This window comes from Dasypus novemcinctus, chromosome 13, assembly GCF_030445035.2.
Source record: "Dasypus novemcinctus isolate mDasNov1 chromosome 13, mDasNov1.1.hap2, whole genome shotgun sequence".
Taxonomy (NCBI): domain Eukaryota; kingdom Metazoa; phylum Chordata; class Mammalia; order Cingulata; family Dasypodidae; genus Dasypus; species Dasypus novemcinctus.
This window is the reverse complement of record NC_080685.1, coordinates 47,800,898-47,827,101: the sequence shown is the minus strand read 5'-3', so window position 1 is coordinate 47,827,101 and position 26,204 is coordinate 47,800,898. Positions and strand designations below refer to the sequence as shown.

The following is a 26,204-nucleotide window of genomic DNA, read 5'->3' as shown; positions in this document are numbered from 1 at the left end:
GATGGGGGTTCCAGTATATTGTAAATATTGGCATTTTAAAATAAAACTGTTACATCACTTCTTCAAGTATATCAACTGGAATTAAATAGCAGAGTCATCTGATAACCCTCATGGCTGCTGACTCCTTGATTTCAGACCACCGGCCTCCACCACTGCGAGAGAAAAAATTTCTCTTGTTTTTAGTCACCCACTTTGTGGTACTTTGTTATGGAACACTAAGACAGGGAGACACTATTCATCCCAGTATAGGTGTATTCTCAGGCAGATTGGTTTTAGGAAAGAATACATTCAGTTAAGAATCTGAAAACAGAATTACTTAAAACTCTCCTTGCTTGTGTACCCCTTGGGAAGTCATGCATAGCCTGATTCGAAGATTTCTGCAATAGCACTTGGCATGGTACCTTCTGGGTGCTGAATTGTGATATGGTAATAATAACAGCTGCAATGCAACGCCATCTGAAAGGAAGAGGTCCTTGGAGTTAAGTCTCTAGTAAGGTTTATCACTATACTTCTTGTGCAAATAAACACCCCCATAAATCGTAACATCATGACGGTTCAGTGCTCCATATCATTATGATAGCTCAGTGGCTTCCTGTAGTTTCCCAGCTTATAAGAACCCAAAATATAGCTACTTATAAAAGTCAGTGTTTAGAAATCCCTAGAAGGGAAAAGTACTAAGCTTCTCTATACAAAGATAACCTCACTATCTATGAGACTTGTACTGCTTTGAACTGGGCTGACTGCACTATCTGGTTGGCCCATTAGTGAGTGCTTTATGTGCATGCACAAACACACACACACTCACACACCACCGCAAATCCCCCACATTCCATCTTTGTATATCCATCACTGGAGCACGGTCCCTGGCAATTCAGAATTTCTGTATAGGAGCGGTATGAGGTAGCAGTCTGGATGAAAGAAGAATGAAGCTGTGATTGCATAGAGAATGCAGTGTTTTCACATTGGTGGTTAGTTGGGTGACTTTGGAGGGGTACCAATGCCCAGATTTGCCTAGACTTGGTCAGGTCACATAATCTATCATCCACAACAGCAAACCAGCAGGGATTTGGAAGCCTGGAGGTTTATGAAGACAAAAAAACAGAGTGGAAACAGCTCTAGTTTCAAAGTCAGGCTGTGTTGGTAACAGTTTGGTTTTGAATATGTCAGAGAGACCTTCCCAGTCCCAGTATTTTCATGTGCAACATGAGGGAATTGAGCAAGATGACCACTTCCAGAACTTGTTTGTCTATAAAATATGTTTCAATGTTATTCGATTGGATGAAACCCCAACATAGGAAGCTCATGAGAAACAATATTTGCTACAAATTCAAGGGGAGCAAGTTTATGGAGCACAAATATTTTTTGATATGTATACACATTTATAGTATATGTCTCTGTGTATTATATAAATATATATGCAAATACATATACATATGTTAAACATTAATAATATTTCAGGTGTATGCTGAAATGGCAAAGCAAGAAGACAAGATATAGCTCAATAAAATAGAAGAGATGGAACAGCACAGCACAGTCAGTTGATGCTGTGCTCATCAACATATAGGTCAATGTATCATCTGTGTGGACCAAGGAATTCTCATGGGATTTCCTATTTTTCTTGGAAACAGCATGACAATTCTCAAAGGGCAGTTATTGGACAAAAATAACACCATATTCATGTGTTTAGTCTTTTTCATACCTGTATATTGAAAAAATGCATCTTAACATTGGTGCCACAAATTAGTTACTCAGTAAATATCTGTTGAGCAAATGAATGGATGTATTCTCTTCTCAGCCTTGGTACAGTGCCACGTTGGGTAGGAGGCAGAAGCAGAGCCTGAAAAACAGGAAGGGAACAGAGAGCTTCCCCCCCCCCCCTCAACACACACACAATGGAAATAGGCAGAATTCTGACTCCATATAATGATTATGAACTGGAATGTTTCTGGCCATGTTGGTTGCACATGGATACTAAACACAAGTTTCTTTTCTTGTTTCAGGCCATTTGCCTAAAAGTCAGCTGGTACTGGAGATTTCAGAGAGCAGTCTTCAGAGTTACCCAACTCCTTTGCTTCAGTGCTGTGATCTCTGGTAAATTTCATGTTTATACCTGGTCCTGTGTAATTAAGGCGGAGCCCAGAGCCAAGTGAGAGAAAATAAAGACAGTAGTAAGGGGTTGAGGCAGGAGAAAACTACCCAAGCCAAGATTCCTGAGAGAAAAAACTCTACCTATCACCACCCAATTCATGGAAAAGGCTTCAGGAAAAGCGCAGACTGACATACCCGGAGACAACTTGTCCATCGGGCCCAGTGAGGGCAGTGTCGGGGACCCATGATACTTTTAGGGGCCCACAAAAATGTTTTAATTTCTTTAAAAATCATTTGCATTTAGGTAGAAGAAACTATTTTAATATAATATATTCATCCTCATACCAATGCTTCTGTAAAATGTCATTTTTACTATTTCTTTAGTGGAAGAAGGGCTCACAGAGGCAAAAGCGCCTGGAACCCATAAACACCCTAATGCAGCCCTATCCATCACAATTTGTGGTGTAAAGTCTTAAGGCAAAACAATGCAGTAGAGGTGTCTGTGCGGGAGGGACAAACATTACCAACCCTCGTGGTGGCAGCACAGCAGAGAGTTGAACAGAAATTAGGTTTGATAAACAGGAAAGGGAGCCATTTCCAGGCCTGACTGCTTGCATTGTGCCCCTCTTCACTTGGCAACTGGCCTCTTCTGCCCCCGGGTGAGTTCTCACTGGCTATGATAACAATACTTTGCATCTTCTGTGCCTGTTACATGATTTAAGGGCACTTTATTTCATTTGATCATTTGATATCATAAATATTTGTAAAGAAGGACTGTTTTGTGCTATTACCAAGTGAGTAAGCAGACATGGAGGAAGTAGAGTAATTTATCAAGGATAAACAGCCAAGAGGAGTGGAATGAGTGTAAGATTGCAAATCAGGAGATCAGGTTTCTAACTCTAGCTTTGCCGCAAACTAGCCATGTTTCACATATTAAACAAGTATTTACTGAACTCCTATTAACTGTCAAGCTCTATACTTGATGCTAAGGATCTAGAGTGAAAAAGAGCCCACCTTCTGTGATTCACAGTCTAGCAGGAATATCATAAAAACAGACACAGCAACACACGCAATAGGCAGGTGGAGGCAGGTACAAGCTGAAATGGAAGGAGGTGGGAACATGGGGAAGCCATGGAAAGGAGGAGTAAAATCTTACCAGACATAAAGTGGGGAAGGCAGCTAGGACAGCAGGAAGAACAGGTGCAGGCAAGTAGGAGTTCTGCTTTTGCTGAGAAAATAAATATGGCAGGTGGTGAGGGTTGTCCAGCAGATAGGGTCCAGTCGTAAAGCATCTTATTTTCCTTGCTAAGAGCTACAACCTGTAGATTCCAAGCAGTTATTCAGACATTTCATGTATCATTTAACTTGGGTTTAGGCAAATGACTTAATGTACCTCCTTCGTTTATTAAAGAAGGTGAGTAGAGGGAGCAGGTGTATCTCAGTGGTGTGAGCACCTGCTTCCCATGTACGAGGTCCTGGCTTCAATCCCCAGCACCTCCTAAAAACAAAAAACAAGAGAAGGGGAATAGATTTGATAACCCCTAAGTTTCCTTCCAATTTTGGTATCTTATGATTCTAAATCTTTAATATCAAGCATCCTCAGAAGAGAACATTTTCCTATTCTGACTTCATGTATACCTAAGTGAACAGTAGAATCTACTCTTTTTCCTTAAAACAACTAGATTTGACATAAAATAGTCAGGTTTTGGGTACTCATCTTCTGGTCAGAAATTCATCTGACCAAATAGATGTGTACTTAAGATCCCAGCCACCTTCCAGTTCAGGATGCTAACCTGGCACTCATTTTCCTTTATTCTAGAATTGATGAATCAGAAAGAAGTGGCAGGGTGGACCTATCACTACAGCCCAAAGCTATACTCATGGAATATTTCCCGGTTGTTCTGCCAGAAGTTCCACACAGATTTAGTAGCCATCCAGAATAAAAAAGAAATTGCTCATCTCAATGATGTCATACCCTACTACCATGCTCATTACTGGATCGGGATCCGGAAGATCAATAACACTTGGACCTGGGTGGGAACCAAGAAGACTCTCACCAAGGAGGCTGAGAACTGGGCTGACAACGAGCCCAACAACAAGCGGAACAACCAGGACTGCGTGGAGATCTATATCAAGAGCCCAGTGGCACCCGGCAAGTGGAACGATGAGCCCTGTCAGAAAAAAAAGCGGGCTCTGTGCTATAAAGGTAAGGTTTTCTCTTTCTCTCTGAGTTTTGTCAGTTGAAAAAAACAGGCTTCCCTGGTTGGTTAACATAACTGAGTCAATAACATGGAGTCACGAAGTCAGGGATATGACAGTAAGGGTAAACTGCTCATCAGTCAGCATTTATGGAGCATCATAAAGAATATGAGACCAGAATTAGCAAAAACTGGCCTTTGGAAACTAGGACATTTTAATATCATCCAGTCCAACCTTCTCATTTTGTACCTAATGGAAAGGAGGCTTCTCCCAAGACAGAAGTAAAGTTAACATTGGAAACCAGTCTTCTTTTTAAGTACAGAGCTTCTTCCCACTACTATGCCTTGTAAAAGAGAAAGCGCCATCTGTAGGAGACACAGCTGCAACTAGCATCTACTGACATCTAGATGTTATTAGTTCATACGCATTTAGTCCTCATGACAGCTTCATGAATCAGGTCCTTCTATTAGTCTCATTTTGCTAACGAGGTAAAAATTCAGAGTTTTAAATAATTTGCTAGTTGATGGGGGAACCAGATTCAAACTCCCCAAAGTCAGTGTTTTTAGTTACAGGTGCTACCACATTCTTTGTTCACCTGAGACAATTTGAGAACATAACTAAACGTTGCAAATGCTTTACAGTTTCCCTTTAACAGCAACGTATCTTCAGGTCCATTGTATTTGGGGGTGGGAGTGAGAGGAAACGGAGAGGCAGTAACTAAAGGTGAGGTCGTGTAAGTGTATTTGATTCTCAACTTCCCCCAACTCCATCCCAGTTCTGGAGTAAGCAGACATGCCTGAAAGCCTGATCTTTCTGTGGTCATGGGCACAGAGCCAGAGCTGATTCCACCTTTCTGACATGGTTTCCCATCTAGAGGGAGGCCTGCTGCCCTAAACAGCACACAGGCACTGCGACTGGGGAGAGCTGCCATGAGCAAAAGAGTCCTGAGCACTCTGAAGCTTTTTCTTAAAGATGCCGTGCTCTACCACATATGTTCTAAATCCCTTAGATTATAAGCATCTACCCTCAAAACTCCCCAAGAACACACAGTCTTGAACATAATACACAGGATATCCATAATGCACAGCATAATACATTCCCTCTGCATTCTCCCCCTCCTCATCCAAGACCCCTAGCTGAGGGAAAACATATCTATGAATGCATTGCCAGGTGGTCAGATATCATTTTAATGACCTTTTTATTCAGAGATCAGGATAGCCATTACCCAGGATATTAGCTCATCCTGTTACTCTCCCAGTTGGCTCTCTACCTTTCCTAGGCTCTCCCTGTTGGCTCCCCGTATTTCCTAGAACTATCCCTATTAGATTCTCTTTGCTGCCACTAGCTGTTCCACTATTCCACATCTTCTCTTCCCCACCCAGCCCTCAAATCCATTTTTGTAAGACAGCCTTCTTCAATAAAGCTTGACGAAGATTATAAGAAAAAAGGGATTGAAAATTATTGGCATGAATGATGCAACTTCTCTACCCTGCTACCATGGCATGCATCACTAATTGGCACAATTTCACCTGAACACAGGTGGATTCCATCACCACCAAGACAACATTTCAGGCAGCCACTGCCAGTAATTGATATTCTGCCACCCAAGAGGTAAAGATGTAGGAAGCCATCCATTTTCTCTCAAGATAGAAGAGAATTAGATGTATATACTGAAACAAGAAGCAACGAAGTTAGATTGTTAGAAAAACTCTCTAAATGTGAGGATTTGTCAGAACTCAGAACAGGCTATCAAAAAATGTATATATTTACTCATTGAATCATGATTATGCTGAAGAGCCTGGCATTATTACCCTGGAGAGATAAAGGAATAGACAAGTTGCCAATCTGCCTGGAAGGAGGAGGTGGGGTAAAATACAGAACATTGGTTGTTTTTTCATTCCTTCCATCTGTGATCCTGTGGCAGCTACAATAAGAACAAAATTTGTGTGCGCCAAAAGCATAGGGCAGGCAGATATCGCTAAGGTAAGGCACTAGTAGGGTCAAGGTCAGAGTACAAAGGGAAATCAATGGAAGATGTGGACCAAAGGTCACTCTACTAGTGGCTGCTCTATTGCTTTTTTGATCCCTTTGCAGCTTCACCAAACTCACTGGCTGCCATGGAATTGTTCCTCCTTCAGAATCTTGCATGGCTTAAGAGGGGACTAGAAATCATCTAACACAACCCTCTCTGTGACATATGGATTTCTTCTGGTAATATAATCCAAATAGGACCAGCGCGTGACCAGGGCTCAGAGCAGAGGAAATGGACCACCAGAAAACAGTTTAGCTTATAGGCCCCTGTTATGCTCCCATCAATAAAAACATCTTCAGGTCTTTCACACCATCAACTCCAGTATTAATCTTCCATTTGGAACCTGTCTGTGCAAACACCCCCAAAGAATCTCTTACAGGAAAAAAACCCTGGTCCTTCTCTCCTCCATCACCCAAGTAGCACAGACTTAGTAAGGAGGTCCTGTCAGGTCGGCCATGGTACATTCTGATCTAAGCCTGGCACATTGAGATCCCTGAACCATCCCCTCATCGAATTATTTATCCTTTAATATGAGTAGGACTTAAACATCTCATTTGACTCCTCTGCTTCTTCACCATACTTGTCTGGACATAGATTTGAAGCAAACAAAAGGTAGAAGGATTTTTTTTGCTCTGAAATTGGGCAAATTGGGTTCAGAGAAATAACTTGCCTAAGGTCACACAACTAGTAGTCATCAGAACCAGGATTCAGATCATATCCCAAGTCTGGTTTGGACTTTCATCCTGTAACATCTGTCATGGGACTCCATAATAATCCCTCTGTATGACTACTCTTGATTAAAAAGTCTACTTTTACCACACAGAGGAGTGTGTCTGCTCACACATCTATTGATGGTTCCATTTGTCTCTCTGTCCTCCTTAGAAAACCCTAAATGCAACAGACAAATGGGAGCATGCCACAATCTAATAGGCTCCTACAATGGCTTTAATGGGAAGAGGAACTGTGGTTCTTTATTCCTTAGGGCCTGAGTCTTAGAACAAGCATCCAGGTTTTCTTCACATTTCCTGTGCATACCCCTGATTCTGACCCTTCTGTGTCAATTCAGCCTCCTGCAAGGAAATGTCCTGCAGCAAGCAAGGAGAGTGCATTGAAACCATTGGGAACCACACCTGCTCCTGCTACCCAGGGTTCTATGGACCGGAATGTGAATATGGTGAGGTTGATGTTATTTCAGGTACTGGTCTTGTGCTAGAGAAGATGCCAGGCAGTAAATGATGTTGGAGACTCTCTAGTGGGTGAAGGCTAGTCCTAGGCCCCTCTATCATCTTAGATTGTGTCTAGACACACTCTGGGTAAAAAATATATATATATTCTTGAAGAGACAATTTGCTCATAAAATCTCTTAAAGGTAAAAGCGAAATGTAAAGGCAACAAAAACAAATAGAACAATTCCAGGCTAATTTTTCTTGTCTAAAATAAAGACCAGTGAAAGAATGTTATTTCCCAAAATGTAGCCAATACAAAGGGGCCAAAACAATATGGGAGGATTTGTTTAGGGTCTAGAAAGGTGGAGTTAAGGGCATGACACAGACAGAACCAGCTTTCAGCAAATCTGACATTATCTTTAAGTTCACAATGAAAAAAAATCAATATTTGTGTCCCCTACAGTGAGAGAGTGTGGAGCATTCAACCTATTCCCTCAACACACACTCATGAATTGCAGCCACCCTCTTGGAAATTTCTCTTTCAACTCACAATGTAGCTTCCACTGTGCTGAAGGATACGAAATGAATGGACCCAGCAAACTGGAATGTTTGGCTTCTGGAAACTGGACGAATAAGCCCCCACAATGTATAGGTATGTAGATCCTTTTATTTCCACAGTCAATGACAATGGGAATTTTGGTAGAGGTGGGGAGGAAGGGAATATGGTTTCTTCATTTAAAAAAGAGAAATAATGAGGATGCACATTAAATGGAAAATTCTGTTTATCTCTATTACCTGTCAATCAGATAACACTAATTTTTATTTTCATGACATTTTGCATCTGTTTAATTCTTGATTGTTTGGCAGAGACATTACAAAGGGACTCCTTTCCCTTGGTTAATTGTAAAGTAAGCATAGGATAATTATGAGAAGTCAGGGCTTAGTATTATTAATTTGATCATTTTACTTTGCTTCTTTACAAAGTAAATGAAATATAAAGGTATTTGGATCGTTCTGTATCAACATAGCTATTGAAATTATCATTTAACCAACCAAGACTATCACCTTGTCAGTTAGTTTGGGAAAGTCTAGCTGTTTCAGAATCCTAGGCATAACCCAAGGACTTATGCCATTCATCTCTGGTTGTGTTTAGTCATCCAGTGCCCACCCCTGAAGACTCCTGAACGAGGAAGCATGACCTGTCTTAACTCTGCAAAGGAATTCCAGCACCGGTCCAGCTGTAACTTCAGCTGTGAAGAGGGATTTGCATTGGTTGGGACAGAGGAGGTGCAGTGCACAGCCTCAGGGGGGTGGACAGCCCCAGTTCCTGTGTGTAAAGGTGAGTTCCAGGTAGTCGGGGAAATATAATATCCACTGCATCCAGTCCTTTCTGTGTTATACATGAAACAGGCCCAAATTAACGTAATTTGTCTATTCTCCCATCACTCAACTTGGGTGGGTACATGCAGGAGACAGCAAAAGAGCTTTGCGTTCTAGAAAAACAAGAGTCTGATTTTACTATAAGCAAATTTTAAAATCCCCCCTTAGCCAAAACTCACAGCCCACAAGAAGTTCAGAATGACCTAATTCATAAATTGCACGTAAGAGAGGACAGGGTGGCATCTACGTCTGTAAGTAGACACTACTAGACCTACTGGGACAAGTTTATAGAAGTATAAGGGATAGAGGGCATTAAGAATAAAGTTTGGAGGAGTCTACTTAAGAGATCTGGGCCACCTAAAGACAGATTGTAGTCCAAGTCTGAAAAAATATCATTAGGACTTCCTGACTCTTACAACTCCCTAGCTCCACCTTGATTTCTAGAGACAAATTACCATTACTCTCTGGCTGTGGATGCAGTTTTTCTCCTTCCTCAGTACCTTTCTCTTTGTCCTTGGTTGTCCTATTCAGTTGTGCAATGTCAGCCCCTGGAAGCCCCAAGCAAAGGAACCATGGATTGTGTTCATCCACTTGCTGCTTTTGCATATGGTTCCAGCTGTAAATTTGAGTGCTCACCTGGCTATCGAGTGAGGGGCTTGGATACACTCTACTGCAGTGGCCCTGGCCAGTGGACTGCTCCCTTGCCAGCCTGTGAAGGTAGGATTTTTTTTTTAGCAACCCCCAGTCCACCTAGGAAGGAGCCATGGCACAGTGGAAAGACCAAGATCTCTTAAGAGACCTCCTCTAGGCACTGGTCCTGGAGCAAGTTGTTCGACCTCTGGGAGTCATGGTTTTCTCATCTCTGAAATGGAGCTAAGATTTGCAATGTGATTTTATGAGGATTAAGTATATATATAATTAAATAGCATGTAGAAAATACTTAGACTTTGAGAATTTAGGAAAGTCACTTCACATTTCCAAACCTTGTTTCTTTCATCTGTAAAGTGAAAGAGAAGCACAAGAGGATCTTTGGTTCTAGAATGCCTTGATTTTCCAAAAATAAACAAAGGTCAAAGTCCAGGGTGCACACAGTATAGAAGAAAGACTGGTCTTTATACTCTAAACAGCCCCAGGAACAACCTGGAGATAAAATTATTTATTCAAGGCAGAGCATGAGAAAGCCAGTCTTTATCAAAGCCAAGATCACTCGGGACTTACTTGTTCTCAGGAAATAATCTTGGGCTGCAGGCACTTGCCAATTGCCATCTGGTTAGGATGACCTGTGTTCCAGAGATAAGCCCATTTGGGATGATTTATGGAGCCAGGTAATATGGAGTCAACAATAAGCTATGCTGTTCTTTAAGGCTAGCCTTATCCTGTATCTATTCTTTCCAGAATCACTCCCACAATAATGTCTATAAATATTTCATGGTCACCTTTTGGTATCTAACACTGTGCTAGTTTCTGGGATAAAACTATGAATGGCCTACCCCAACCTTCAAGCAGACTGTGTTCTAATTAGGAATAATTACAATATATTGTAAGAAATGGGGACTTTGGGGATACAGTGGAGTAGTTCCTACCCTCCAAGTTGGGCAGGCAGGGAAAGGTTTTTAGCGAAGGTCTGCCACTTGTAGGACAGGTGAGAGTGAGCCAGGTAAAGAGAGAATTAGAATGTGTTTCAAGCAGAGTTCCCCTTGTAAAAAGGGGTGGGGATTTTGGATTCTGAGCATATTGATAATGCGAGTATGAAAAAAAATGACATCTCCCAGAGAGGCCCTTCTGAGGAAAAACTAAGTCCTTCCATTACCCAGTTTCAGATTATAACTTTCTCCATTTAGTCATTATGTGTGACCCACTTGAGAGTCCTGTTCATGGAAGCATGGATTGCTCCCCATCCTCAAGAGGATTTCAGTACAGCACCAACTGCAGCTTCTATTGTGCCGAGGGTTTCATGCTGAGAGGAGCTGAGACAGCTCAGTGTTCTGACTTGGGACGATGGACAATGCCAGCCCCCATCTGTCAAGGTAGAGTGCATGGAAATGTTCTTTCTGTGCCTCTCCACCCTGGAGAAGGCATCTGTATCTTCATGTAGCACTGTCATTCACTTGTTCATCAGAACCTACTATGTGCCAGGCTTTGTACCAGAGATGAAATGGTGAGCAAATCAGTCTCTGGCCCAACGTGTTCATTGCAGCATACTCAAGGCAAGGGTTGTATTGATTGACATGTATGAGGTGGATTGATGTGAAGGAGATGGAGGCCAAGAAGGTATATGAGAAACAGCATAAGATGGTGGAAGAGTCATGAACAAAGCATTTAGTTCTGTCATTTCCTGTTAATGAGTTTTTTACCTTTTTGAGGCTTATTGTCTTCTATAAAATGGGGGTACAATAACCTGCCTTACCTATCTTAACTACAGTTATGAATTAATATGAATAAATACAACTTTAAAACTATTATGCTTTATACATTTACTCAAAAGAATAATGATATTAACATTGCTTTAAAATTCGTATGTCCATGGTCTGATTTTACAAAATGGTCATCTTTTTTTATGCCATTTTTTTTACTAATGCTTTTTTTAATTTTAATTTGTATCCCCCTCCCTGCCCCCTGAAATGGTTCCCTCATCTCTCTGCTCATTGTCTACTCGTCTTCTTTAGGAAGCACCAGGAACTGAACCCAGGACCTCCCATGTAGGTGGTGGGTGCCCAATTGCTTGAGCTACATCTGTTCCCTCATCTTTCAATAGTTCATGATTTCAGTATTTTTCTCTAAGGCATAGGGAAGTCACTAGATTTTTTTTTTTAAAGAATACCCTACATAGAAATCATGTTCCAGAAGTGCAATGTTATTGTTTCATGTTGCCATTTACAGGGATCTCTGGACAATTTATGTGAATCCTCTGTATCTAAGTTTACTCTGATTTAAAATAAGGCAGTGGAGTAATAGATGGCCACGTCCCATGATGATGAGACTTAGTGTGTATAGTGAGATGCATCATCTGAGAGACAAAGACACAAAGAACACTTTGACACACTTACAAAGATGTTAAGAAATTGCCAAGCCATTCTTGTCTCCAGGCAGATAAAGGTCTAAATTATCCAGGATAGCTGGATGTTTCCTTAAACAACAGGTGTGATCTCAATAACTTCCTTGATAGATCTTCCTAATGTCTTCCACTCTGACAGTCAGGGTCTGCAGCTGATGTATAGTTTTAATAATATTACTACTATTGCTACTACTGCTACTACTAATAATAGCTAATATTTACTGAGCACTTACTTTCTATGATCTCATTTAATCTAACTCCTTAAGGTAGTCACAATTATTATTTCCATTTTAAAAATAAGAAAAGACTTAAAATACTTAGAATATATGTGTTCTCTCCATATAAGACCAAATATTTTTATATAATTGGGATCATGATATGCATGTGTATGTGTATATATAAAATCTTCACTTCAGCTTTTTCATTTAACAACATTCATTGAGAAACCTTCCATATCTTTTCAAGGAGAAATACATAATTTTTAGTAACCTATAATATTCTTTCATGAAGCCACCAAAACTTATTTTCAGCCGCTGATGAGTGGCATTTTAATTTATTTTTTAATAATTGGCTCTTACAAATAATGTCTTAATAAAAATCTCTGAATTAATTTTTCATATGCATTTCAATTCCATACATGGTATAGATTCTTAGAAATAAGACTTTTGGGTTCAAAAGTATTATTTTTTAAAAATTATTGATATATAGACTATTGAAATGTTCAACAATGATTCAGCATTTTCCTAATAAAATCCTTCATATATCATTGCAAGTAAATGGCACTTTTCTCCTCCTCCAGGCTAAATAATCCCAATTTGGGGATCTCTGTTTTTGGCACTAGAAGGGCTAAGAGGTCAAAATCAGTGAGTGCTTACATATAACTATTTCCTCACTCCCTTACTTCTTCATCCCTTAGCTCTGCAGTGCCCAGCTCTTCTGGCGCCCCAGAAGGTCCAGATGAAATGTTCCCACCCCTTTGGTGCCTTTAGGTACCAGTCATCCTGTAGTTTCACCTGTGAAGAAGACTTGCTCCTGGTAGGAGCCAGTGTGTTGCAATGCTTAACTACAGGGAATTGGAGTGCTCTGCTTCCAGAATGCCTAGGTGAGTTTGTGTTCTTTCCAAAGTCTTGGAAATAAATTGTAGCCTGTGCATTGGAAGTGGTTACTGCCCAGGGCCAGCACATTGAAAAGGACTGGAATGTTAATAAATTTCTCACTCTGTTGAGAAATAAAAAGCATAACCTTGCAGAAAAAATATCTAATGAGCCACTCCTGTCCCTGCTTCTGTAAATCAGCCTGTGAGAACATGGCCTTGCAGGAGAATATCAAACAAACCACTCCTTCCCCACCCCCCCACCCCGCTTCTGTAAATCAGCCCATGAAAGTATGACCTTGCATCTGCCTTCTGCTTCTATAAACCCGCTTACAAAATTTCACCTAGCAACGCATTAGCCAATGAACAAAAGTCATGCTAATCCCACATGAAATCTTATCTAAACCTATAAAACTGAAAAATGGGGCTCAGAATTTGGAGACTGACTCTCCTCTGGGTCCAGGCATAATAAATTTGTTCCTCTGCCTCTCCGAGTGCTGTTTGGGTTTTTCTGCCACTCAGAACTCCTGGCTTTGCTGCAACATTTGGTTCCCTGGCCAGGAAACCCAACTGAGCAGGCCCTTTGAGCCTCCGGTTTGGGATCAGTGGACATGTCTGGCAGAAATCTCCACATGAACAAGGCAGCACCACCTGTCCCCTTGATGGGGCCTCCTTCGGGGGAAGGATTCCTGTGGGCTGCATCCTCCACCCCAGCCTGACTCAGTGGAGAGGTGGATTGAATAACATCAGAAAACGCCAGAAAGGTAAGGCCCCAGGGTTCTTAGTCCCAATCAGGCTTGTCTCTGGATGGAAGGGGAGACTGATCACCTCCCCAAATCTCAAGATTTGAGATTCCAGGATTGGGTAGTCCCTCAGGTGGGACTGTGTAACCTCTGAGTGATTGAGTGAATGAATGGGGACTGCGGAGATTTGCCTCTACTGATCCAGTCTGTGGCCCCACGGCCCATGCTACGGAGTCCAAGTAGACCCCAACCTGCACTCTGCAGCTACGTCGTATGGCATAACAGCTAATCCAGACTCTACACCTTAGCTAAGATGAGCCTAAGTGCTTGCAAGAGTCGTGGACAGGCAGGCATCTCGTGAGAGGCTCCCCCCCTTTGTTTGTCCTGCAACACCAGTTCAGGGATGGGATCATCACAATCCAAACTCACAGTCTTAAATTGTATGTTAAAAAACTTCAAAAGGCTTTTCCAGGGATTATGGTATCCATATGTCCCCCAGAACTCTCTGGACTCTGTGCAAATTAGAGTGGCCTAAGTTTGTTGTTGACTAGCCCTCAGGGAATCCTAGGTGTAACCAAGTTTCATGCAGTTTGGCAGGCAGTCACTGGGACCCCCGGCCACCCTGATCAGTTTCCCGGCATCAATTCCTGGTTAGAAATTGCTCAAAACCTGCCCCCTTAGGTTCAATTCTGTGTTGAAAGGAAGGGTCAGAGCAGGGTCCTAGTAACTCAAATGGCCAAACCTCGAAACCTATTATTCTACAAAAATCTCCGGAAGAAAATCCATTTGCCCCACCATATGTTCCAGCCGTTCCAGGACATCTCCCTGCCCTGGAGCCTCCACCAGCAGATGTCCCAGAAACTCCTCTACCTTCAGTCTCCCCAGGCCCAAGAGCTCCCCCAGGGGGATCCTCAAACCCCTTTGGTGAAAAAAACTTGGGTCAGCGCAATCTATACTTCAGATGCCCCTCTGTGAAACATAGGGTTCAGCCCAGCTCAGTGCAGGTGGAACAGCCCAGCCTGGGAGGCCAATCCTGTTTTATCAGTCTTTCACAACTGCAGATCTCTTAAACTGGAAGCACCACACCCCTTTATATTCAGAAAAGCCTCAGGCTCTTATCAACCTCATGGAGTCCATTTTCCCAACCCACCGCCCCACTTGGGATGATTGCCAACTCCTCCTAACCCTGTTCAATACGAAAGAGAGACACCAGATCCTCACAAAAGCCAGAAAGTAGTTGCAAGAACAGGCCCTGCAGGTGTCTTGGAGCCAGAAAAATGGGCTTGAGAGGCGGCACCGGAAGCTCAACCAGCTTAGAACTTTAACACAGATCAAGGACAGGCTGCCTTTCAGCGGTATCAAAAAGCCCTCCTCAGAAGGATATGGGAAAAGGTGAAGCGGCCCACAAACAAGTCCAAAATGGCCTCCATCACTCAAAAGCATGAAAAACCTCTGGGAGAGCTTTATAAGCAACTTTATAAGCAACTCTACAAAGACTTCAGCCCAGAAGCCCCGGAAAGCCAGAGAATGGTCAATGCAACTTTCGTCACCCTGGCGGCACCGGACATCAGACAAAAACTTCAGAAGCTAAACGGGTTCACAGAGTTAAACATCTCCCAGCTCCTCAAAGTCACAAACAAAGTATTCATCAATCAGGACAAAACTGCTGAGGGGGAAGCCAAAAAAGTGAATGAAACAGCAGTTCTCACTGTTAGCAGCAGCCTTAAAAATTCCAGACCCAACCAATTGAGAAAGTCCACCCCAAAAAGAGGGGAGTACTTCATCCTGGAACACTCCACTGCTGCCAGTAAAAAAAAACCCGATGGGACGGGACATCAACCCATCCAAGATCTGCAGTTCCTAACCCACACACCTTACTAGGGCAGTTACCATATGAAGCCACTTAATTTACTTGTCTAAACAAACAAAAAAAAAAAAGCTTTATTCTGCCTGTGGGTGGCTCCCCAGAGCCAATCCCTATTTGCTTTTGAATAGAAGAATCCCAAAACTCAATGAAAGACTCAATTAACTTGGACTCAACTACCTCAAGACCTCAAAAGCCCCCCCACCCTTTTTGGAGAAGCCATGGCAGCAGATCTGGCTTCCTACCCATGGGAAAACTTAAATTGTACTCTCCTTCAATATGTAGATAACCTCTTGCTGGCTAGCAAAACAGAAGTGTATGCCAGTCGCCCGACCTCCAGGACAGGCCACTTCCTTGCCCAGATCAAACTTTATTCACAGACGGCAGCAGTTTTATCAGAGATGGAAAGAGGCTTGCTAAATATGCAGTCACCATGGCTAAACAAGTAGTAAAAGCAACTCCCCTACCTAAAGAGTAATCTGCACAGCAAGCAAAACTCTGGGCACTAATATGAGCCCTATAATTGGCCACCGGGAAAAGGTAAACATTTACACTGACTCTAAGTATGCATTTGCTACTGTATATATCCATGGAGCAATTTGTAAGGAGAGGAGACTCCTAACTGCAGGGGGAAGAGAAATAAAAATAAAGGAAAAACTCCTTCAACTACTGCAGGCAGTCTGGAAGCCAAGCAGAGTCGCCGTCACACACTGTTGGGGACATCAGAAAAAGAACTGATTCAGTTACTAAAAAAAAAAATACACTGGCCAATAAAGGAGCTCAACAGGCAGCCCAAAAGCCCTCAGACTGCAGGCCCCCTCGCCGGTGCCTCACCTGTCCCTTCTAGGGCAACGCATTAAAAAAACCAAACTGAACCATACCCGGGAGAAACAGGAGGGGGCAAAGAGAGAAAAAAGGCACCAAACCCCAGAGGGAAACTCGCTACTCCTGGAAGCTGAGTTTTCATCCCAAAGGGGGCTGCCTACACCCTTGCTCAATCAACAATACCACCAGCTCACCCACTTGGAAAAAAATTGCTTTAAAAGCCCTGCTCAGAAAATATTACTACATTGCCCACATAGCCTCACCCTGCACCACCATGAACAGCTGATACCAGACCTGCACTAAAAACAACCCCTCCCAAGGTACCCAGTCAGCAACCGCCCCTTTTAAAAACAACAACAGACTTTACAGAAATAAAACCAAGTCAAGGGTATAAGTACTTATTAGTAATAATGTGCACCTTTTCGGGCTGGGTCAAGGCCTTTCCCACCTGCACTGAAAAAGTAAGAAAAGTAACTAAAGCTTTACTCCAAAAATTAATTCCCCAGCATGGAATTCCCTTATCCATAAGCAGCAACAATAGCCTGGCTTTCATAGCAGCCATTGTCCAAGAGCTAGCAAAATGTTAGGAATTAAGTGAAATCTCTACACCACATTTAGGCCCCAGAGCTCAGGGAAAGTAAAATGCATAAATCAAACACTCAAAACCACTCTAGCAAAGTTCTGTCAGGAAACTGACCTCCCACGGGTAGATCCGCTCCCATTACTCCTCCTTCGAGTCAGATGCACCCCCAGACCCTCAGGCCATTCACCTTTTAAAATTCTGTTTAAACAGTCACCCCCAATTATTCAAACCTTCAAAGGAAATCTCAGTCTCCTAGGAAAAACTGGTTAGGATACTATCCTCCAGCAGTTGAGAAAAACTCTGGCCCAAACACACAAAACTGTCCTGTCTTGGGATCTCATCCCATTAAGCCACCCATACACCCACACTTACCTGGAAACCTAACTTATGTTAAAAAAAACTGGAAAAAAAAAAAGCCCCTCCAGCAGACCTGGATGGGCCCACATACTGTTATCTTTGTAACCCCCACTGCTCTCAAAGTTTCAGGTATAGCCCCTGGATTCATCATACCAGAGTTAAAAGGGCACACTCCAATGAAAAACAAAACAACTAAATAAGTCACCCTGTACCTGACAGTCCCTTAAAAATCTGAATTGCCTGGTCCCACCAAAACTCGCTATCACCTGACTAAATGGGCTCCCTGTGGTTCCTGCTCCTCTTCAAACTGCTCAGTTTATTGTTTGGAACTGAAGTAACAACTAAAGCTCCTAGAGGCTGGAAAGTAGTTAAAAAGATACTAATCTTAAAAATGTACTTGTGCTTTGTAAAATGCTTTTACTACCTTAAGTTGTTTTTCCACTTAGCTTGAGTAACACCCTATAAAAATTATAAGGGTGTTAAAGGGAGGGAATGTTGAGAAATAAAAAGCATAACCTTGCAGAAAAAAACTAACGAGCCACTCCTACCCCCACTTCTGTAAATCAGCCCGTGAGAACATGGCCTTGCAGGAGAATATCAAACGAACAACTCCTGCCCCCTGCTTATGTAATATAACAAACCACTCCTGCCCCCTGCTTCTGTAAATCAGCCTGCAAAAGCATGACCTTGCACCTGCCTTCTGCTGCTTTAACCCGGCTTGCAAAATTTTGCCTAGCAATGCATTAGCCAATGAGCAAAAATCATCACATAAAATGCTATACAAACCTATGAAAACTGAAAAATGGGGCTCAGAATTTGGAGATTGACTCTCCTCTGGGCCCATGCATAATAAATCTGTTCCTCTGCCTTTCCGAGTGCCGTTTGGGTTTTTCTGCCGTTCAGAACTGCTGGCTTTGCTGCAACAACTCATCCTCTCACTCTGTAACCCAGGGATCCCAAACTCAAATGCTTTCAAGGGCTAGGCAGTTAACACAAGTGTCAGGATGTTTGGCAATAGGCAATAGGAAGTGGCCCTTGCTAATGACTTACCAGGGTCCCTACCAGGCTTCTATCATGAACCAGGTGAACTGATCTCCCTCAGCTAAAAGTAGTAACTTAAAAGAAGACCAGAGGAAAAAGCTGCAGGATGGCTGTCCCAAGGCTGATATGGTACTTCATTCCTAAGAACCATGGAATATAATGATGGAATGGGGAGCAAACTCGTGGAATATAATGTTGGAATGGGGGACAGAACTTAAAGATGTCTGCTTACAAATATCTTACAAGATTGGGATAATATTGGGGAACTATACTTAGGGTAAAGTGAAGAGTAATGACAAGAGGAAGACACTACTCTATAAACTGAGGTTGCAAGGTTTTCAAAAGATCATAACTTGCAGATTCAGTATAAGCATTTATATCTACACTGTACTTGATATCAGAAAGCCAGTGTACTCTGTCAATATTGCAACACTTCCTCTGAAATAGAATTGGTTCTATTCATCCATGTTTGGCAATTATAGTACAGATGACTGTTTTTTGTACTCTCCATTCCTTTTTCCACTCAATACATCCAATTCTTTAGTTATATTTTGGCAAATACTGCTTTTTAAAGCAAGATTTTCTTTTATAAAAGCTACAGAAAAATAAGAAAATATAGCAATGAAAAAGTATCCTCTTTAATGCCCCATTTTAAAAAAGACACTGTTAGCATTCTTTCAAGATTTTTTTCATCCACTTTTCCCCTATACAATAAGTATTTTTATGGTGCATATACAATTTTAATAATAAAGTTAATATATAAAATACTAGATACTTCTGTGTCATTTGCCTTTGCCCGATCAGTTTGTACAAACTTACTATCTGGGTAAAAGCAACAGGTACATGTTTTTTATGAAGAGGAAACCACTTGCTATTCAGGTCACACACACATAAACATACACACTCACACACACCACTGCTAAGTTGGGTCAACAGTGAATGCATGCATGCATGAATGAATGAATGAGTGGACTCATTCCTAGGCACCAAAGACTATGGCAAGCCCCAGAGGTAGGTGTTGGGTGCACCTTCAGAGCTGGGTCTGGAGAGAATGGGGCAAGGCTTGTGACTGGACTCCTCACCTATGCTGGAAGCCTGGATATATTACAAAGTCCTTGCAGCTTTGGGAAAGATCTTGGAGTCCCTCAGGGACAGTTTTCACAGTGGTCAGGGCTCTTCCAGGCAACCCTGGCTGTGCAGGGCACAGATTACAGTTCATTGCCTCATAGTATCCTGCCCATGAGTGTTTCACAGCAAGGAGGTTGCCGCTCACCACGGCTTCCTGTGACCTTCCAGTTCCCTTCTGCTTTTAGTTTTTTGTTTACGCTGACTGAACTTTCTCCTCGTCCTCTTGCTGCTAGGTACCCATCAAGTGAAATACTCACACATGGGCTGGGCAGGAAGGTAAAGTGAAGCTTACAATCCACTAGCTGTTGTAATATTTCTGAAAGAATGTTATCAGACAATTTCCCTTTTTAATGTGCCGTCAACACCTACCCCTGCTGACAGAAGGCCAAAGAGCTGGAAATGAACTCTATGCACCAAGATCCACATACCCCCCTCATTTGCTCTTCCAGTTTACAAGCATCTTGAGTGGTCATCCCCCACCCACCCAACACACACACTCAATACAGAAAGACTTCAAATGGCAGATAATTGGTCAACTTGGGGGGAATGTAACTGGGGAGGGATAGGAATAAAGGGAAGGGAAAGGTATAAAAAACAGTCTCAAAACCTCAAGCAGGGAAACGGACTTTGGCCCAGTGGTTAGGGCGTCCGTCTACCATATGGGAGGTCCGCGGTTCAAACCCCGGGCCTCCTTGACCCGTGTGGAGCTGGCCATGCGCAGTGCTGATGCGCGCAAGGAGTGCCGTGCCACGCAAGGGTGTCCCCCGCGTGGGGGAGCCCCACGCGCAAGGAGTGCGCCCGTGAGGAGAGCCGCCCAGCGTGAAAAGAAAGAGCAGCCTGCCCAGGAATGGTGCTGCCCACACTTCCCGTGCCGCTGACGACAACAGAAGCGGACAAAGAAACAAGACGCAGCAAAAAGACACCAAGAACAGACAACCAGGGGAGGGGGGGAAATTAAATAAATAAATAAATCTTTAAAAAAAAAAAAAAAAAAACCTCAAGCAATTCAAGTTTGTGGCTGAAGAATGGCCCTAACTACAGCCATACCACCAAGTGCCTCTACTCTAAAGCCATCTGCTGTGCAACCAGGTCAAATAATGAGAAAGAAATACTCTAACCCATGTGCTTATTCACTCTTCACTTTTTTACATTAAGGTTTAATCTAGGCTTTATTGTTTCACTAATTGACAGAGGGACATCTTGACATCTATTAACATTTACATACTATTTACACAGTGTTTCCACTTTTGAAAAATCCTGGGAGCTACATCATGCTATTCTTCCATTTTCAGGTGAAGAAATTGAGACTCAGAGAGATTAAGTGACCTACGCATATTTCAATGACTTAAACTTTTTTCTCACAGCCACACTGAAGGAAAACAAGTCCCTTAGGTTTTATATGTATAAAGCGGCAAAGAACTGTGAGATCTAATTTAACATGTTTTACAAGTGACCAAGTAGTCATTTGTGGCTGTTTACTGTAGGATGAGTGGTGGGAAAAGGTGAAACTAGCATTTGTGGAGAGCCTGTTACACTATACGCCTACTTTGAGTCCATGGTTTTTTAAATCATATTTTTAGTTCCATTTTATCTATAATTTAATGCACTTATTATTATCTAGCCAAGGATCGTGCAAGGCAAAGATGATTATTTTTCCCATTTTATAAGTAAACAAAATTGAGGCTCACTAAGGTCATTATCCAGAGACACATTGCTAATAAGTAACAAAGCCAAAACTGGAGCACAGATTCTTTCTACCACCTGATTGAGGAAAGGAGTTTTTTGAAAGGGAAAAAGTGTTTTTCTCCATTTTCCTTTCTGAATCACTTGTCATTGTTTTCTGGTAAGATGTGTTTCTGAAAAAGGTATCAAGGAAGCAGCCACTTCCTCTCTTATCCAAGGGCAACAGAAATGAGCCACGCCACTATCTTTCCAAGCAGATCATTCATTCCCTTTTAAAATAATTTCTAAAGCTCCTTGTGGGTGAGTGTTTCAGGATGTCAATTTACCATAAGCTGCTGTTTTACACATCCATGACCTCTAACTGGTGAAAAGGCGCCATGAAATACAAGCAATCATTTCTAACCAAATGCTGATTTCAGGTTGCTGAGTTCTAAAACAATCTCTTCTCTCCTCCTCTGCCATGTCCCGCTGTAGCCAACACCTGTACACCCCTGCTAAGTCCTCCAAATGGAACAATGACCTGTGTTCAGCCTCTTGGAAATTCCAGCTATAAATCCACATGCCAATTCTTCTGTGATGAGGGATTTTCTTTATCTGGGCCAGAAAGTTTGGACTGTATGCCATCTGGACACTGGACAGGCTCCCCACCAACGTGTGAAGGTAAGACCACATGTCAGTTCTTTCTCATGGCTTTTCAGGTAGCATTGTAAGAAGGATGAATCATCAGGGACACATGTGAAAGTATTCCTGTACTACGGCAAACACATTCTCCACAAAGCATGATAACCCAGGCCAAAAACTTCTCACACTCTCTCTTTCTTTCTCTCTGAATAATCTTATAATAATAATGACTTTAAACATTTCAGTTTTATGAAATATGTTCCAGTCATGATAGCATTTGATGCTTATGACAATGCTGAAGTAACAAGGATGAGCAGTATCATGTCCATTTTATAGATGAAGAAACTGAGGCTCAGAAAGGTTAAGTAACTTGGCCAAGGTCACATTGTTAATAAGTGGTGAAGCTCAGAGGCATCACTGAGGCATGTAATTCCTTATACAATCTTCTTCTACTACATTCTTCACTCATTCATTCCTGCATTCACCTTTCCCCAGCACTGCTATATTCCAGATACTAAGCTTATTTAGGGATTCAATCATAGCCCCTCAAAATCTCATAGTCATACTTGTATACTTATCTCTTCCCTCTACTATATGTGGTTTATAAGCTCCTTGATGACAGGGACTATGTCTTCTTCATCTTTGTATTTCCTATAGAAACTACACAGAATAAATATGGGTTTCTGACAACTATTCATTGTATTGACGCTTATTAGCATTTACTGACAAAATTTACTCAAGCACAAACCATATTGACTGTGAGTTAGAATTCTCAAAGGCAGGTGCCACATCTTACTGTCTTTGATTCTCTCCAAAGCATCTAGCACAGTGTCTAGCATATATTATGGTCTAAAATAGAAGTTTACTGATTGATTAATAGCTTATCTTTAGTTTCAAAAAGGACCATTGTTCTAACTTGTTCAGTGTGGTCAGTGAGAATGAGAGCAGTGATCATAGCTAATATTTATTGTTTGCTGAATAAGTACCAACTGTTTCATATGTATTATCACATTCAATCCTCGCAACAACCCATACATGGTTACTATTATCCCCATTCTAACAATGAAGCAACCAAAGCATTAAGAGGATAAGTAGCTGGCAAAGTTCTCAAAGCTAGAAAGCAGTGGACCAAGGGATCCAGGTCTAGTCTGACTATAGGGCTGGCTTTTACCACTATGCTACACTGCCACCCAGTGGCAAGGTTTCTAAGTCAATCACTTACAAACATTCTCTTCCACTACCGTAGTTTGCAGATGTAACTGCTGAAATGAACATAGATATGATAGTGCCTTGTGAGCAGATGAAAGAATATGTTGACAGAAATTTACTAATATTAAAAAAGCTAAAATATTATTATTTATTCCTACTTATGGAATGAGCACTGGGTTAATATCCAAACCCTTGTATTGCTCTTCCCTTCCCCCTGCTCACCCCCACTTATGTGCCCTTGAAAAAGTCATTTCCTACCCTGGGGCTTCAGTTTTCTCCATTCCAAAAGGAAAGGAATGGAGATTGTCTCTGAAGTCCCTTCCGCTGCCAAGATTTCTCTAGGTTAAAGGACATAAATGCTACCATCTCCCGTCAAAGAAATACATCACAAGTCACCTGCTCAGTCTAGAACATTTGCTGGTGATAGCATTAAGGCTGGTGCTTCATCCTCGCATCCATTTATGTTTTACTAACTCTTTTATTTGTTCCATCAACCTTATCATGATCCCCATTTCCCACATTCTGTTTTAAGGCTAAAGAATAAAGAATTATTTTAAAATATCCCACGAAAGTTTTAAATCATATATGCCATCAGCATGGTTGCTAAAACCACAATCTTTCAAGCCTCTGGTTCTCCTCATTCCTTTCCAACCCTCTTCCCTCAACAAGAAGGGGCACTTTCCTCCTGCCTTGCAGGCTTTTTCACCTAGTAGAAACGGGAAGGTGTGATATGTGATTTGACACTATGTAAGTTCAAACAAAAAGTTAATGGGCCCAAAGTAGAAGAAAACTTCAGGTTACAGTGAGCAGCAGAGGCTCAGGGAGAATGTGTTGATTTGGATTCTGGAGGATGGCTGGGATTTTATTCAGAAGAAATGGAAAGAAATTCAGGGCAGTGTGAACCAAGAACCAGAGTAAAGAACACATGAGGCCAGTTCAGGGAATTTCTAGGAACCAATGACGTTAAACCAAGATGTTTTAAGCTTTCCTGTGCTAAAGAACTGTGGAAAGGAAAACTGCCCAGAGATTCAGGTGGAGGTAATATTTAGGAGAAAAGATGGTCACTGCAGTTGTAGGCATGTTGGATTTGAGGAGATGGCAGAAAATTCAAGAGAAAGTGGTCAGGTAGGAGGAAGGGCAGCAGTGAAGCCCTGGATTGCACCCATCGAGATGGGATAGTGGGAGAAGTGGGAGGTGACAAGGTCTCTAAAGCATAGAGTATAGAGAGGGGAGCATGCGCGTGTGAATTCTTGTGGGTTACTGTTTAAATCCTTGACATCCTAATCTTCATGACTTCTACCTGTACTCCTTTCTGCAAGCCCAACATTCCTATCCCTACCCACTGCAGTAAATGGCCTGTCATATTTGTTATGGAATGCCTGCTGCTTACTAAAACACCTGGCATATAGTAGGTATTCAATAAATATTTGTTGACTACATGAATGAATGAATTCTGGGCAAAACAGAATTTTGCAATAAACCTAAAGAGAATGACATTTGATTTGATACTTCAGCCATCAGGTGCCCAGTGTTATTCGCCCCAGAGCAGGGCAGCCTGGATTGTTCTGGTACTCATGGAGAATTCAGTGTTGGCTCCACCTGCCATTTCTCCTGTAACAAGGGCTTGAAGCTGAATGGATCCAAGAATGTTGAATGCACAGTTTCAGGAAGATGGACAGCACCTCCACCGACCTGCAAAGGTAAAATAATATATACTCTCTGGGACAACTCTTCTTTTGGAAATTTCTTCCACAATAATAAGTATTTGTAGAGCTCTTAATATATGACAGGTACACATTATTTTATTATTATTGTGAAAACACTACTTCTGCTCAGGAAGTGGGTCATCTATTGGAGTCTAGGGAACACAGTGATAGATTAAAAAGTGTACAAGGAGTGTCAGGGCTTTTCTAATGTTTGTGACTATCATGTGTTGGTTTTTTAAGCAGAAATTCTGCTCCATATTCTAGACGCTTTTGCTCAAAGGTCTTTAGTAAGTCAATTGAACAAATCTCCATAATTTCATTGCCAAGGAGATAGTACAAGGGGTGAAGCCACTGGCCCAATTTTTCAAATTGGGGAATTGAGGCACAGAGAAGTCAACCACCATCTTCCTGCCACATGGCAAGCTGGTGACAGAGCCAGTGGCATCATGCTTACCTCACCTTTCAGCCTGACCTTTGGCCACAGGACAAGATTACCTCCCAATAAAGCAGAGGTGGACAGGCAATCTGACATCTCTACTTTTGACTCTCTACTAAAGCTTTTATATTTCTGCACCAGGTCTTCTGTTTTTTTTTTTTTCATTTGTTTGTTTGTTTGTTTAAATATGGTTAACATTGACCCCCAGTTTCTGCTTATGACCAGGAGAGTCATCTCTCCAAGGACACTCACATATTTTTTTTCTCATCTTGTTTTCTGTATCTGAAACTAATATTTTCCTTAATTTTCTTGAGATATTGCTAGAGACTCCCTTATTATGAAAGGAGTGGAAGGCAGTTATTCCATGTTAGCCTTAACTCTGCTATGCTTCTTTTAATTGGGAGCTCTCTAAATTGAGGCATTTTCTCACAATAGGTATAAAGTCAGCTCCTACTCCACAGAGGCAATGTCCAGCCCTCATCACCCCTCAACAGGGGACAATGTCCTGTAGGCATCATCTGGGCAACTTTGGTTTGAATACCACTTGCAACTTTGGATGTCAAACTGGATTCACACTCACAGGAGACAGCTCTCTCCGATGCAGACCTTCAGGACAATGGACAGCAATAACTCCAAGGTGTAGAGGTACTGAGAAAAGAGGCAGGCAGTTCTCATGCTGTCTTCCTGCAGGCACCCAAGCTTGTCATTGTACCTGCATATTGAAATCCCACCCAGCCCCAATGGCCACTTCCAGTGTCAGCTCCTCCATGAAACCCACGCCAATCCTGTGTTCCTACCAACCCCATTCAGAAGTAATATGTAACAGGCACATTGCCTCTTCGCTTTCTCATGTCACCAGCTAATGCTTTAGTGCCCAAAGGTCCAAAGGAGGAAACATTTGTAACTGTCCAAAACATGTTAAAATAATATGCATGCTACAGCATGAAACTAGCTATATGAATTCTGAAAAAAAGTTGAAGTTTTATTAATTATGT

The 26,204-nt window shown here is 41.9% G+C and overlaps 1 protein-coding gene across 2 annotated transcripts in view; it reads left to right on the top strand.

Moving 5' to 3' along the window:
• SELP (selectin P) overlaps positions 1-26,204 on the top strand; it is a 42,291-nt gene that overhangs the window by 7,552 nt on the left and 8,535 nt on the right. For both annotated transcript variants that reach the window (XM_004464168.5, XM_004464169.5), the window contains exons 2-12: positions 2,001-2,091; positions 3,908-4,294; positions 7,386-7,493; positions 7,949-8,137; positions 8,639-8,824; positions 9,397-9,582; positions 10,707-10,892; positions 12,837-13,022; positions 21,712-21,897; positions 24,582-24,767; positions 25,645-25,854. In XM_004464168.5, the coding sequence (XP_004464225.2) occupies positions 2,001-2,091; positions 3,908-4,294; positions 7,386-7,493; positions 7,949-8,137; positions 8,639-8,824; positions 9,397-9,582; positions 10,707-10,892; positions 12,837-13,022; positions 21,712-21,897; positions 24,582-24,767; positions 25,645-25,854 (2,101 nt within the window). The remainder of the gene's footprint in view (positions 1-2,000; positions 2,092-3,907; positions 4,295-7,385; positions 7,494-7,948; positions 8,138-8,638; positions 8,825-9,396; positions 9,583-10,706; positions 10,893-12,836; positions 13,023-21,711; positions 21,898-24,581; positions 24,768-25,644; positions 25,855-26,204) is intronic.